The following is a 16,154-nucleotide window of genomic DNA, read 5'->3' on the forward strand; positions in this document are numbered from 1 at the left end:
GCTGCGACAGGATTTTCAAGTTAGGAGACAGTGCAGTCGCGGAGAAAAGGAAAACATTTATATTTTTTTCTCTCCTGTACTATTAATTTAAGGTGGCTTTAAAGAGTTAATCTGGCCTGTGCAATTCATAAGTGGGTTTTATTGACCGATAGATGTGACAGAGAATGGCTATAATTAAATGAGAGAAACTAAGAGGTTCAGTTAACAGATCCTGTTAAGGGTATTATTGGTAAAAGGGAAAATGTAAGTAATATTTTTGGAAACTGGGTTAGCAGGACCGATTCAAAGAGGTTTTTTAGGAGTTTTAGCACAGTTGTGAACAGAGCGAGTGTGAATACTGTGTACTACCTGTTCCCTTCTTAGTTCAGGATTAAAAGTTATAAGACGGGTGTCTAAGATAAGGACATTTAATTGTTTTTTATTTAGCTAGTGGCCCAAGTATTTTTGTTCCTTATAGAAGGTGAATTTGTTTAAATAAAATAACCAGTAAGTCATGAAGTTAGACTCTCTTTTTAAGTTAAGTTCAGAGTAGTAGGTTACAATTCTTTAATCTACGCTGAAGCTACTGAGGCGAAGAGAAGGGCCCCACCATTACAAGAAAGACCAAAGTCCATACCAAGACAGATTTCAGCTAAGTAAACCATCTGAAAATATGTGGATTAGGACTTCTAAAGAGAAGGAAGTAAAAAAATAAGAGTTAAGTTTAGTTGAAGGTTATTAAAATTGCACTTACCTGAAAGGTTGAAGGTGGGATCCATTCAAGAGAACTGAAGGGATTTGTAAAATATAAAACATCACAAAGAATCATTTTCTTGAAAAAGGAAAAAAATAAAATATATAAGGTTCATAAAAGAAAGTAGAAATAATTATTATAAATACTTACCTATAGTGAAGGTTTCTGGTCTGTTGAGTAAGAAATCATCAAGTTAATTTCTTGGTGAATTTCCTGAAAAGCAATTGTTTTGTTAATAAACTTATTTACATGTTTAAAAAAACCTGTTAATTGTTAAATTTCTTAAATGCTTGATGAAAATCTAATATATTCCTTTTAACTGAAATTGGTGTCAGTCTCAGTTTTTGGGAAAAGTCCTGAAATTTAGTTTCTTTCGTGCACTTGATATATTATAGGTCAAGTGTACGAGGTTAGTGAATCTGAACATCACCTAGAATTGGACCAAGCTTGAGGTAACTGGCCACGACTACAGGGTAAATGTAGAGCTTTCACCCTTTTCTGTAGGGTTGGTTACATTATGAATCTACCCTTTTGGAGTCTCATACTTTGTTCTTATTTTAGAGCAGGGAGTCCCAAATGTTTTGGATGGCACTTGGCAGGACCCCTTTTCAAAGTCCAGAAACTTTTTAGGGACCTCATCCTGACCCCTGCTCCCTAGTCTCTCAATTTATTCTCTCTCCTATTTCCTCCCACTCTAGCCACACCACGTGAGTCTCTTTGCTGGCCATGCTCCATCCTAGTCACATTTCATCAGTTTCTTCCACAAGCATTTTTCATCAGCAACCTTTCCCACCAGACCCTTTCCAGGCCTCCCCCTCCCATAGACAGTCGGTGACTCAGCTGTTTGGGGAGGCTAAAGTGGGTGGTAGGGCTAGGGTCAGGGTATGGGACAGAGTGGAACAGAGCAAGTTAAAATCTTTGGAGTAAGAGGGGTGGGCAACACCGATGTCAGCAGTAAGAGGGTGGTGGAGTACTTTTGAAAACTGTGAAGAATGAGTCCTTTGCGGTGCAGCTGTATCTGCTGTCTCCCCAGTACCCCAGTAATATGCACACTGAATACACTCCAAGAATTATGTTCCAAAAATCCCCCATGAAAATAGTGCATCAAAATAATACAACATATTAAACAGAACAATATTTGCAGGATTCTGGAAATATATACAAGACCTTCACAGATTTGTAAGCCCTCCAGAGACAGGAAAACCCCTACTGTATCTTAATATAACTCTCACTGAGCTACAGTTGAAAAAAAGCATGAACCAAGCATACTGTGAGATAATACAAAACCCTACCAAATCACTTGGGACCTATAAAGCAATTCTACTATACCATAACACTAACTTCTGGAGTCACACAAAGTCCTTCCTAGAAAAGAACAACATAGACGTAGCAGTGGGAGAAGAACATCAATATACCTACTAGAAAACTAAACAAGCTGGATGAGTACAGATAAGTCCTACACAGACACTCAAAGCTAACGGAACACCCGGCCTTTTTCACACGTGATCATAGGTAGCAGCCACAAACTAAAAATAGAAATATGTAGACAAAAATTAAACTGAACCCTAAGAAGTCATACTCTGTACACAGGGCAAAACAAAAGAAAAACAGTGACATGTCTTTGTGTACCGTGCAAAATATAGAGAGCAGATGTAAATTTCAGGAACTGACATATTCCAATTGCTACATTAAAAATTAAAACAAAAATGGAAAACAAGGTGCTACCTTCTTTTTGGACTAACTTATTGTTGACTAGTTTTCAGAGACCAAAAGCTCCTTTAAGTCAGGACAAGCATACTATTACAGCAGTATACTATCCTGACGTAGAGAATTAAGTTTTGTTCTCCGAAAACAAGTCAAAAATGTATTTTTCTTGTCTTTATATTTATTAACTTTTAAAGTGGTTTAACACAGCTACTGCATTACTTCATCCTAAATTAAAAATAAAATTCTTTTTTTCTACTTTTGTTGTCTGGCCATTTAGTTTTTCTAATTGTGTTGGTCCTGGTCTGTGGTTACTGCTTTCCTGTCTTGTTTTAACTCTTTCCAAGGGTTTCCTGTCCATATCTATTTCTCTCCTTCTGTCTTCACCTCTTCTGTCAACTTTCCATCTCTTCCCCTCACTTTGGCCCTCCCATTCTCCTTTCTCTCTCTTATTCTCCAGTTTTTCATTAACTCTTTTCTTTCTACCCCTGCCATCCAGCATCTTCTCTGTCTCTCTCCCCCACTACCAGCTATCATCCACGCTCTTGTCTCTCTCCACTCCCTGCCAGATAGCACCCCCTCGTGTGTGTCTCTCTGTCGACCCTCCCCCCCCCGCCAGCTAGCGTCCACACACACACTCTCTCTTGACCCCCTACCAGCTAGCATCTACTCTCTGTAGACCCCATGCCAGCTAGAATCTACTCTCTGCCAGCTAGCATCCCCTCGTGTGTGTCTCTCTCTCTCTCTCGCCAGCTAGCAACAACTCTATTTCTCTCTCGACCCCCTGCCAGCTAACATCCACTCTCTCTGTCTCTCTCTTGACCCCCTGCTAGCTAGCATCCACTCTGTCTCTCTTTCAACCCCTTGCCATCTAGCATCTACTCTCTCTCGACCCCCTGCCAGTTAGAATCCACTGTGTGTGTGTGTCTCTCCCTCCTCTGCCAGCTAGCATCCTCCCCTCTCTCTCTCTGTCCTCTTCCAGCTAGCATCTTCTCTCTCTTTCTCTGCTTTGCCAGCTAGCATCCCCTCTTTTCTCTCTCTCTCTCTCTCCCAGCTAGCATCCACTCCTTCTCTCTCTCTCCGCCAGCTAGCATCCACTCTGTGTGTCTCTCTCCACCAGCTAGCATCCTCTCTCTCTCTCTCTGTCAACCCCCTGCCAGCTAGTATTCTCTCCCTCTCTCAACCCCCTGCCTGTTAGCATCCCCTCTTGTCTCTCTCTCTGTCTCCTCTGCCAGTTAGTAACCTCTCTCTATATATATTCTTTGCCAGCTAGCATCCCCTCTCTTGTCTTTCTCTCTCTTCCGCACCCCCGTCAGCTAGCATCCCCTTTGTTTTTTTTTCCCTTATCCCCACCATCCAGCATTGTCCTATCTCTCTCCATGCATTTAGCATCTTCGCCGTCGCTCCTTCCTGTCATCCAGCATCTTCTCTCTCTCCATACACCCCATCCCCCTATTGGTCAGCATTACCTGTCTTTCTCTGTCCCCCTGACATACAGCAATGCTCGTCTCTCTCTCCCTTCTGCTCCCTACACCATTCAGCATTGCCCCTGCCTATCTCCTTTCTCCCCTCCCCATCCAGCCTCTGTCTCTGATTTACTTCCCCTCTCTAATTCTCTCATTCTCTCCAGCTCATAGCCTCTGTCTCTCCCTCCTTTTATCCAGTATTGCCTTTCTCTCTCTCTCTCTTTTTCAACCTTCCCCACCCAATTTGTCTTTTTTTTTTTCTCTCTCTCTCTTCTGTTGCTCCTCTGCTGGACCCGCACAAATAAAGAACCATAGAAGAGTACAAGACCTGATGGTTCTTTATAATTTATTTATGGTTTGCTTATATCCCACATTTTCCCACACATGCAGGCACAATGTGGCTTACAAAAAGTTAAATAAAATCACAAAATAGGAAACTTAGAAAAGTATACAAGGAGGAGGCAGGATGAAAAACATCTAACAGGGTGAATCTAACAGTGTATGGGTCAAGGAGAGTGCATCAGTCAACGGTGAAAAGTGGGGAGTAAGTCTTGGCAAAGTAATAGGACAGGGAGGTGCAACAGGAGGGAGGGAATGAAATGTGCTGCAGGGTGGGGTTAATGGGAGAGAAGAGGGAGTGGGTCTGGGGGCAGTGAAGATTGTGATTCAGGCTGGGGAATAGAACATTTTCTTTATTACGGTATTTACTTGGCGCTCGAGAGTAAGGTTGCGGTCGATTGTGATGCCAAGTATTTTTAGGCTGTCTGAAGTAGGAGTGTGTGTCCTGGGGTGTTTATGGTTGCAGGTTTGTAATTGTTTGAAATGAGAGGATGAGGCAGTGTGTTTTTTCAGTGTTCAGTTTCAATTGGAATGAGTTTGCCCAAGAGTCCATGATGTTCAGGCCACCCCCCCCCCCCCCCCAAAAAAAAAGTCTCGTTCTTCTCCCAGCAGTCAACCCACTAGTCTTGTCTCCCCTCTCCCATGGGGTTGGTTCTTCCTATCATTGCCCCCTTACTTCCTATGGTGGTGGTGTGATGGTGGCCTTGGGCAGAAACCTCGTCCTGTGGTGGTCTGCCCAGCTGATAGGGGTGGGGAGCAATGGTAGTGTTTCACTGGTGAGCACTGAGTGGGGCAGCACTTGCTTTTATGTATGTTTTTGTTTTTTCAGGGGTGGGGGTCTGTTGGAGAAGAGCTTGAATTGCCATTTAGTGTAGTTGGGCACTGACTTCTGTCTGGTGTTTTGTCATCTTATGTCCCTCTGTGGTTTATCTGCAGCAGTTGGGCAGATTGGTGGGTTGCAGAACTTTTTGTTTTCTTGATGAACGATACAGTGTTAGGAATATTCTGGTTTCTGCCTTTCTGGTGGCATGCTTTCTCCAGGATGTTAAAAGAAAACAAATAAACTAACAAGGAGGAAGGGTAGAAAGAGTCAAGTCAGCACTGCAGTGTATCAAGTTTCCACCTCTGGCCTCTTCCTTTCTTTTCTCACTTTACATATCCTGCACAGACTCAGGGCTGGCCCTTAAAGGGATACCCCTCTTGCTAATGTCCCAGCCCATTCTGCTTTCAGACTGATGCAAGCCTATGTCCAAGTCAAAGTTTGCTTTCTGCCATGTCCACGGCGTTCCATTCTGTTGGTCTGCCCGTTTAGATCCTATTCTTTCTGCTTGTAAATTTATTTTGTATTTCTGATGTATACCACTGGACCTTTTTTAAGGGAAGAAGTGGTATATAAGAACAAGGAACAGAATCTCTTGTCCCACACAATCTGTCTTGGTTGGTGTGAGGTTTCTGCTATTGCCTCTTGCAGCAGAGCCTGCTTCACTCAGGACTTTTCCTTCCCCTGGACCCTAGGCCAAGAACCGTGTCCTGGTGCATCATATCCTCTGGAAATTATTTTCTGCTTCTGTTTAGACCCTTGGGATAGTCGTCTGTTCTCTCCAAGGATATACATATATGGATATGTCTGGCAATTTGTGGAAGGTGGAAAGGGCAGTAAAAAATATTTAAAGCTTCCATCTGTGGTTAGCAGATAAAACAAATGAGGATGAACAGGCTGGACCAGGCATCTAAAAATGCCGTGCTATGAAAAGCAAAGGCACTGAAATAGCAAAGAAGCAAGACTAAAGTGTTTAGATTTTTCTTCTCTAGTCAGATGGGATAAATTAATTTGGGAATAAATAATTGCAATCGGCTATGGCATTAAAAATCCAAAAAAGGATGATGACTGGGTATATCAGTAAGTTGCAGATTTTTTTTTGTTGTGCGTTTTTTTTGTCCTGTTCAGTATTTGTTCTTCAGGTGTTGGGCTTTTTTTTTTCTGTTATCATTGCGCTTGATTCTCAGGAGGATTGTGTATTTTTGCTGACAGCTATAGGGGTTTGTCAGCATTTCATCAGAGCACCCACATGCTTATGAAATGTTTATAAATGGATTTTATCTTTAAAAAGTTGCTCCTGGAAAAGTACAGAGACGAATAATAGAAAGTCTTTTTGAAACCAAACTGGAAACATTTTTTAGGTGTCCCTGCTCCTGCTTTATGGGGTTTTATTTTTTGTTACATTTGTACCCCACGCTTTCCCACTCATGGCAGGCTCAATGCGGCTTACATGGGGCAATGGAGGGTTAAGTGACTTGCCCAGAGTCACAAGGAGCTGCCTGTGCCTGAAGTGGGAATCGAACTCAGTTCCTCAGTTCCCCAGGACCAAAGCCTTCAAATTCATGGAAACACCCTTGTTCATACCTGTTAATTACCTAGAGCCTCTTTTTTCAAGTTGCGTTAGCAGCTCGCGGCTCCCAGTACGGTAATACCAACAAAGCCCATTCACTTTGGGCTCTGTCGGTATTGCTGTGCAGAAACCCTAAACTGGGATGCTGCAGTATTGAACCTCATCATTCGTATGCAGGTATTTTAGTGATCTGTTCTAGTATAAATTATAGCATAGAAAAGGACTTCAAGCAGATCTATTCAAAATTATGCTGCACGACTAATATTCCGCCATTGTCGTTATGCTCATATTAGCCCTCTCCTCAAGTCACTTCACTGGCTTCCTATCTGTTTCCGCACACAGTTCAACCTCCTCTTATTGACCTATAAGTGCATTCACTCTGCAGCTCCTCAGTACCTCTCCACTCTCATCTCTTCCTACATTCCTCCCCGGGAACTCCGTTCACTGGCTAAATCTCTCTTATCTGCACCCTTCTCCTCCACTGTTAACTCCAGACTCCGTTCCTTTTATCTTGCTGCACCATAAGCCTGGAATAGACTTCCTGAACCGGTACGTCAAGCTCCATCTCTGGCCGTCTTCAAATCTAAGCTAAAAGCCCACCTTTTTGATGTAACTTTTAACTCCTAACCCTTATTCACTTGTTCAGAACCCTTATTTCATCATCCTCACTTTAATATTCTCTTTTCTCGTTTGTCCTGTTTGTCTGTCCTAATTAGATTGTAAGCTCTGTCGAGCAGGGGCTGTCTCTTCATGTTCAGGTGTACAGCGCTGCGTACGTCTAGTAGCGCTACAGAAATGATGAGTAGTAGTAGTAGATACATTTGGGGTGGGGCCATTAGAAACGCTCAACACTTCATTCTAAATGAGAGTTTATAAGAAATTATAACATAATGGTAGGAGATTAAGGAGTTTGTCAATTTTTGGAGTAATTTTACAAAGCATTTTCTGCATATAAATCATGTTTCACATGTGGAGAATGGCTCTTAATAATTAAGTTGGAGTATAAAATTATAGTAACTAGGGACATAGGCATTCCTGGGAAGGTAGTTCGGCCAGGGTTGTAGGGTACATATATAAAGTACCATGCACACATATGTACCCACCTTGGAGAACTTATAAATTAGTACAATGACATTTGTGTGATGTTGACACTGGGTCTGGAATCCATTTTATAAAGGCACCTAAGTGCATGGAATGTTGCCACTATTTGGGTTTCTACCAGGTACTTGTGACCTGGTTTGGCCACTGTTGGAAACAGGATACTAGGCTAGATGGACCATTGGTTTGACCCAGCATGGCTACTGTTATGTACTTTTGCCTATGTTGCTTTTGATAAAATAGGTGCATGCTTGGGCATTTTTGTAGGTGACTTGTTTTGAAATTCTCCTCCCCTCCCCCCCACATCCAAGTGTATGGGTAAAATGCTTTCTAAAACAAGGCCCCTTAGTTAGGGGTGTGATTTGGTGTCACCAATGTGGCATCACTCATCGGTATCCTCATTCTACTTGCATCCCATAACCAAGGCACTCACACTTCACCTCTTGCTTTGTTAAATTAAAGTAAACCAGCCAGACCCTTAAATGACAAAACTGGTCGCAGGTTTATTGCTTAACAATATCCCATCAACAATTTCACTTCAGCATTTGAACAGTAACACACAAACTCGCATCATTTAACACTTGTAGTTAGTCGGTAGCAAACTAACATTATTTCATTGAATACTTGGAATGCCCCACAATGAGAGGTTTTGCAGTGACCCTTCATTTCTCTCCCCCACCCCCCCCCCAAGGTCCATGACAGTGCTGCACAGAAACGAATCCCTGCACACTTCTTCCTTATTTTCTCTTGATCACTTTGGACTCCTCTCATCAATTATCTGCACAACCCCCGAAGCGACAAAGGCTACCCATTCCCATGGAAGAAAACAAGTCCTATCCCATAGTCATGGGCAGGTGAACGGGTCAATGCCCTATCAACACCCTGGCTCCTGACTTAGAAATCCTCTCCTGCCAAAATTGTCCCCAACTTCTCAGCCTCTGCCTTAAGCTGATTGGGGCAAGGAAAGGGTCTTGCTCCAATCAGCTTTCCCTTCACTGTCATGCGCTCTTTATTTCTTCCTGTACACCAAACTTCATTCTCATACTGCCTTACCCTATTTTTTTTTTGTTACATTTGTACCCCGCGCTTTCCCACTCATGGCAGGCTCAATGCGGCTTACATATTATATACAGGCACTTATTTGTACTTGGGGCAATGGAGGGTTAAGTGGCTTGCCCAGAGTCACAAGGAGCTGCCTGTGCCAGAAGTGGGAATCGAACTCAGTTCCTCAGTTCCCCAGGACCAGAGTCCACCACCCTAACCACTAGGCCACTCCTCCACTATTCCATCCACCAACATCCTTTCCTCCCTCCCCCCCCCATCCAGATTTTCCTTACCAGAGGTGATTGGCTTGGCCCTGTTATGGTACCACCTCTTAAATTAGCAGGGCGGCATTCTTAGTCCAAAAGATAATGGATCATAAAGAAATATTTACACACAAGTTGTTAATTTGTGGTAATTTTATCATCTCTATTGTCCCTGAGTCATAGGGTATTTAAAACTTAGTTCATCATAGTGGACAAGGCATTTTAACTCCTGTGTCTCATGGCCTGTGGTATTTACCCACAGTTGAAGGTGGCTTAAGTAGGCATGATTTCCAGGCTATCCAAAATATACAAGTAAGCCCTATTCCTTGAAAACATGGCTTTTTACTCAAACCTGACTGGCAACAGGTACTTCAGTTCAGGACTTGAGTTGAGGGAAACACTGCTATAAATCAAGTGCCAGATATTTTGGAAGACTTTTTCTCTTCCATGTGAAAAGCAAAAGAAGACTCCTAAGTTCAATACAATTGTATTTTCTGTGGCTTCTTAAAAAGAGGTCGGCGGCCCCCCTGCCAAGCTTACCGGGTTGCGCTGGCCCTTCTTAATGTAATGTTCCATTCAAGGCCCAGGGTGCCGGTGGTAGCCCCTATTGATAGTAAATGTGGCTCCCTACCTCTCTTCTCTCAATAATACATACTTCCACCCCCTACCTTGTCTAGAGGCTTTCTGCTGAAGCTACTCTTTTTTTTTAAATGTTTTATATCATTTTATAATTCCTCATTTTGTATTGAGTTATCTTATTTTGTTAACCTCCTTGAACCTCTTTCTGGGACTAGTGAGGTCTATGAATTGCAGATTAGATTAGACACTGTGGCTCTCCGTGAGTTTGACTTGTACAGCAATACAAATGCTCATGTACTCTTGACACTGTGCATAAGAACATAAGAATAACCATACTGGGTCAGACCAGTGGTCCATCTAGCCAAGTATTCTATTTTCCAAACAGTGACCAAGCCAGGCCATAAGTACCTGGTAGAACCCAATAAGCAGCATTCCATGCTACTAATTCTGGGGCAAGCAGTTGCTTTCCCATGTCTATCTCTCAATAGTAGACTATGGAGTTTTCCCTCTAGGAATTTGTCCAAACCTTTTTTAAACCCAGATATGCTAACTGCTGTTACTACATCCTCCAGTGAAGAGTTCCAGAGCTTAACTATTCATTGAGTGAAAAAATATTTCCTGCTATTTGTTTTAAAAGTATTTCCATGTAACTTCCTCGAGTGTCCCCTAGTCTTTGTACTTTTGTAGTGAGTGAAAAATCGATTTACTTCTACTCATTGTACACCACTCAGGATTTTGTAGACCTCAATTATATCTCCCCTCATCCATCTCTTTTCCAAGCTGAAGAGCCCTAACCTCTTTAGCCTTTCTTCATACGAGTTGGACACCATGCAAATTAAGCTTATCATAGAGCCACATGATACTGGAAGAATACAAGACAGCTGTCCCACAGACATTGCTTGTGGTAAGACTCTGGGAAAGATCAGGGGAAAATGTAGCTTGAAGTGAGTAGGGCAGGGTGATGGTGGCAGACTGGAAGGAGAGGCTGGTTGGAGTTGGGACTGATTGGGATACAGTTGGGGGAGAGAGTATGTATTGGGAGGAAGAGAGTAATGGAGAGAAAAGACTGAAGGACAAAGAGAGTAGAAAATCAAGCTTCATTTTATGTAAATATATTGCTTTGAGTGTGCCTGAGTAGCTGCACTGACTGCATCATTGGAGAACCAAAGCAGCCTCCTTTTCCTCTTACTTTTATTTACTTTCCTTACAAAATAGTTTATTGCCCTTACAATAGCTCCTTTCAGTTTTGCACACTGCTTTCCAACTTCTTCCAAATGTTCCCGTCCAGATGACAATTTTTTGAGGTAATCCCCCATCTGAACTAAGTTGTTTTTTTTTTTTTTAAGTCTAGAACCTTCACTTTTGAATGAACTCTCTCCACACCTGTCTTAATATTAAACCACATAATATATATCAAAAAAAGTAGACTTCAATATGCAATGTTCACTTTTCAGTATATTAGAGGATGTTCAGGTAGGAGGAGGAGGTCTCATAAATCACAGGGATGTGTCACTGCATAGTGTTTTTGGTATCAGCAGAGTGGAACTGACAGAAGACAGCAGTGAGACGACCAGTAACATTATCCAGCTCAAGTCCTTTGAAAAAGTGGCAGCGAGATGGGTTCCTGTTGGGACCAACGAGCTTGCAGATAAGTGGAATGATATCTGTTTTTTACTGAGCTGTTGGTCATTTGGATTTCAAGACTGTCATATAAAAAAAAAAGAAAAATAATTTTCATATACAGTATTCTGATACATACGATAGCATAAATTGAGGAGGGAGGGGTTTTTTTGGTCTATGATTACTTAAGTCATAAGAGGGATTTGCTGATACCGAAAATACTATGCAGTGATGCATCCCTGTGATTTATGAGACCTTTTCCTCCTACCTGAACATCCTCTAATATACTGAAAAGTGAACATTGCATATTGAAGTCTACTTTTTTTGATATATTATTTTGACATACTAGAAGACGATTGAGAGCCATTAAGGATTATTAATATTAAACCACACCATCTGGTGATCCCTGGATGCTTGATGATCACCTACTATAACATCAGAAACAATCTCTCCATCGGTAAGCAGTAAATCCAGTATGACCCCATCTCGTGTGGGTTCTGTTAATCACTGCTGGAATAGTTTGCCTTGTGGAAAATCCAAGATCTCCCTGCTTCTAAAAGACCTCTCAATAGGGATACTCCAATCAAATCTGATATATTATCATCACCTATTAGTAGTATTTCCCCTTTCACAGTTTGATTTTGAATGTCTTCAATAAACATCTGTTCATTTCTTCTGTCTGTGAAGGATGCCTGTATATCACTCCAATGTAAATACATTTGCCATTCCTTTTTTCCAGATTAACTCACAAAGTCTCTTCCTTACTTCATTCAATTGTATGGTTTTAATATTATCTTTAATATATAATGCCACTCCCCCTCCCTTTCTTCCTACCCTTTCTTTCCTGAACAGATTATAGCCTAGTGTAACTATATCCTGGTCATGGTTCTCTGTGATTTCCACTAATTCCAAATCAGCTTCAAGATGTAAAACCTTATTTCCCATAATTCAGGCATTAGTATATACTGCTTACCAGATGTTGCCCCTTTTTCCCATTTGTGTAGAGGTATTTAAGCTTCACTTATCTGGGGACGCTGATCACCCTGCCTTAGCGATTCTAGTTTAAAGTCCTCTTTAGTAGGTTAGCCATTCTGCTGCTGAAGACACGTCTTCCCTTTTTGATTAGCTGGAAACCAGCTCAGCAGCCCTTGAAAAATATCCCATGGTCTAGGAAGCCAAAATACTCATGACACGATCTGTGCAGCCACATTCATCTCCAGGATGCAAGCTTTTTTCCTTGGTGTTTATCCTCAACAGGGAGGATAAACGAGAACACCACCTGTGCCACCTGTCTGCTTCACCCTCTCACCCAGATCCATGAAGTCACTTTTGATACGTTCTGAGGGGTACCTAGCAATATCATTTGTGCCAACATAGATGGGCAGCATTGGATATTCCTATTAGGCTTGATGAGTCTTGGCAAGCTCTGTATCATTTTGAATTTTTGCACCTGGCAGACAGCACACCTCCCGGGACATCATGTCTGGTCTGCAGATGGACGTCTCTACCTCTCTAAAGAGAATCGCGTATCACCACTACCTTCCATTTTAGTGGTCACTGATCCGGCAACTTCTGGGATTTTGAGGTCCGATTTCTCCTCTCTCTGGGATGCTGTCACTTCCTCCACTTCCAGGACTTCATATTGGTTCTTCAGTTCAAGGGCAGGTGGAATCATGGTATCGATTCTGCAGGGTCTTGTGACCTGAGTCCAGTTGTCCTCTTTCAGCACAGCTTCTTCTCCACTGCTGGAAATCTTTGATGTTCATGAAGTCTTTTATCGATGTATTTCTCACTTTTGCCTATGCTTCTCAACCTTGCCACCTCCTGTTTCAAGTCCTTTCATTTCTTTCATGAGGGATTCAAGCTGAAGACATCTTGTACATGGAACCAGCCCTTCTCCCGGGATCACATTTTCTGTCTACACAGAGGCAGAAGCTGTAACTGGGGAAGCAGCTTTGGTGCAATGAATAGAGCACAGACTTGATTACACACATTCTATCTGCGGTCAGAAGATTCAGCACTCTTAAAGTATGTAGCTTCATTTGCTCTCTGGAGATTTTATTTTGCCCTATTTAATTTTTGTTGAAGATTACATGGGAAATAGAGTTGATATGCTGTATAGTTTGGTATTAAACGGTTTTATAACCTTATATGATAGTTGTGGATGCAAATTAAAGTGAAGAGCACTTTTCCGAAACACACTCAGTCCATCAGCAGCAGTTTTGAGAAAAAAAGGTAGCGGCTTTTGGACTGAGTGAGTTTTGAATAGAGTGTTCAACACAAAGTCATTAAAATACCATGGACTTCATGAGTTTTTGCACAGAAATAAGCTACAGTAAATGAATCTTGCCTTGGTGAATGAAATTGATCGCATAACTCAAAACTGTCAGCCTTCTGTATAATACTTATAATAATGCCCCAAATATTGTTTTGTTAGAAAATGGTAATTTAGTATTGTAGCCAATGCAAAGCAGTTACAAGTTAGTTTGTTTAAAAAAAAAAAATATGATAGTGTTAATGCTTTTTAGTGCAAAGGAAGAGTAATTGGAACAATTTTAAACTATTGGGTTTAAAGCAGAATGAATGTGTGGTAATGGAGAACATCTGTTACAAATGAATAAGTTTTGCTATGTTTTGAACATGACATCATATTCAGAAAATAGGTATTTCAAAGGTCTATTCCTTTTTTGTGTTCATTTAGATTGGCCAGTCTGAAGTTTTCCTGATCAGCCCTGACACAAAACGAATTGCCATTGAGAAAAGCTTTAAGGAAATATCCTTTTGTTCTCAGGTAAGGTGACATGAATTGGTAATTTAAGCCCTTAATAACAGATTAACATTTCAAACTCTGATCAAAACTGGATTGTGTGTCAGTGAGAGCAGCAGTGCCAGGTAATTTAATGTATAAATGTACCTTTGTTGGCTCTGTGTGTCTTTTGCAGGAGGTTTCTTTCCCCTTCCTTTTTTTTTAACAAATGAAAAGTGTATATTGTAGTCATGGAACTCATTTTTGAAAATAATCATCCTGGAGTCCACTTTCAGTTGTTAATTCACCTTGAGCGATTGGTATATGGTTCCAGTGAGATCAGCCACTTGAGGGTGCTGAGGTATGGGAGTCAGAGGCATAGCCAGGCACCCAATTTTGGGTGGGCTTGAGTCCCAAGTGGGTGGGCACAGGAACCCCACCTCCCCACCTGGCATCTCTCCCCCCCTCCCAACTATCTAGCATCTCTTAACTTCAACCCCCCCCCCCCCCCCGATTATCATTTAAATTATTCACTGCTGGGCTGGTAGTGACTCATACCAGCTGTTTGCACTAGCCCTTCCCTCTGATATAATTTCCTGGTCCCATGAACAGGAAGTTGCATCAGAAAGGAAGGCTCGAGTGACACGAGTAGCTGGTATGAGTTGCTGCTCGCTGTCGGCCCAGCATTGAAGGATTTAAAAGGTACCGGGGGTGGGGTGGGGTGGAGGAGGAAGTTAAGAGCCGCTGGATCACTGGAAATGTTCAGCTGGCAGGGTTTGGGCTTCCCTGTCAGTTACAAACCAGCTGTGCCATTGCTGGGTAGTCCTGAGCTCAAAGTGGGTGCACCTGTGGCTATGCTACCTATTGGAGTAGAGAGTTGTCATGGCGTTTTAATCATTTACAAAATATCAGGATGAGAACAAGGGACTGGAATTCTTTTGTCATCTCAAATAATAGCTATTTCCTTGTCATCAAGCAGATGAAGCCATTACGTATGGGTTATGTCCATCAACCAGCAGGGGAGATAGAGAGCACTCAAACTTTCACAGTGCCCTCTTGGCCAGCTAGCTCCACTGCCTCTTCAGTATTCTCTATCTCCCTTAGCAGGGTGGCTGCAGCTTGTTCGAGCTCCAGAAAAATCTGCCGGGAGGTGGTTCCTGGCTTGCCAGTTGTTAACCGGGGTGTTGGAGGCTATAGCAGCTTCACTTTAAAGGCACATAGGTTAGCCCTTTCCCTGCCTTACCCATACCTCCGTGGATGTGGACATATTGCCTTGTTTTCCCTCTTCTTACCCACCAACAGTGGATGCAGGCATATAGGTTCGCCCTTTTCCTGCCTTTCCCACTCTTCTGAGCCTCCGGAGTCTTCAATACCTCTGCTTTCCTCACAGCTTAAAAAAAAAAAAAAAAAAAGTCGCGTCGCGTTTTTAAACGCAGAGACGCTGGAACAGAGGTTTTTGACCTGATTTTCAGCAGGATCGTAGTTGTACACTAGATCCTTTGAGGTAAGAGTGTTTTCCAACTCCTCCGGGGTGGGCCCGCGATCGGGGCGATTTTGGCGCGAAACCGCCATTTTGGATTTTACCGCTGTTTTTCGGCGATGGCTGCGGACAATGTAAAGCGCTGTTCCACTTGTGGCAAGCGCAAATCAGCAGCAGGGCTCTGTAAATCGTGCTGTATTGGCGTAGGAGCCGGCCCGAGCATGGCGAGCAATGTTTCTTCCCGCTCTGAGCTGGCAGCGGGCGCCATTTTGCTTACACCACATGGCGCGGCCTCCGTGGACACAGAGAGACCTGAGCCGGGTGGGGCACCTCGAGATGAGGTTATTTCAGGAGTGGCTAGCACCGGACAGGATTTGGGTGCCCAGGGTGAGATTTTCTCCCCGGATTTTGTGCTTTTGCTGCATAAAGCATACATGATGAAAAGAGCCCTTCCTCAAGGGTCGCCTGAGGCTCCTCTGATTGCCCCCCCGATGGATTCTGGCCTGGGACTGCCCAGTGAGGCTTTTTTCCCGGATGCTTGGCCTAAAGATAAGCGCAGAAGGGTTAATTCCCCTTCAGATTGTGGTGCACCTTTTTCCCCCCCCGTGGTCGGGGTGTGAGGATTCGGAGAACTCTGACAGACGTTCTTGGTCTGAGGAACCAGAGTCAGGTGCGGATTTACCACAGGATCT

General features: G+C 42.7%; 1 protein-coding gene across 1 annotated transcript in view; it reads left to right on the top strand.

Annotated features, from left to right (window-relative positions):
* TBC1D1 (TBC1 domain family member 1) overlaps positions 1–16,154 on the top strand; it is a 447,417-nt gene that overhangs the window by 142,690 nt on the left and 288,573 nt on the right. The window contains 1 exon segment of the mRNA XM_030191287.1: positions 13,938–14,027. Within this exon segment, the coding sequence (XP_030047147.1) occupies positions 13,938–14,027 (90 nt within the window).

Source organism: Microcaecilia unicolor, chromosome 2 (assembly GCF_901765095.1).
Source record: "Microcaecilia unicolor chromosome 2, aMicUni1.1, whole genome shotgun sequence".
Taxonomy (NCBI): Eukaryota; Metazoa; Chordata; class Amphibia; order Gymnophiona; family Siphonopidae; genus Microcaecilia; species Microcaecilia unicolor.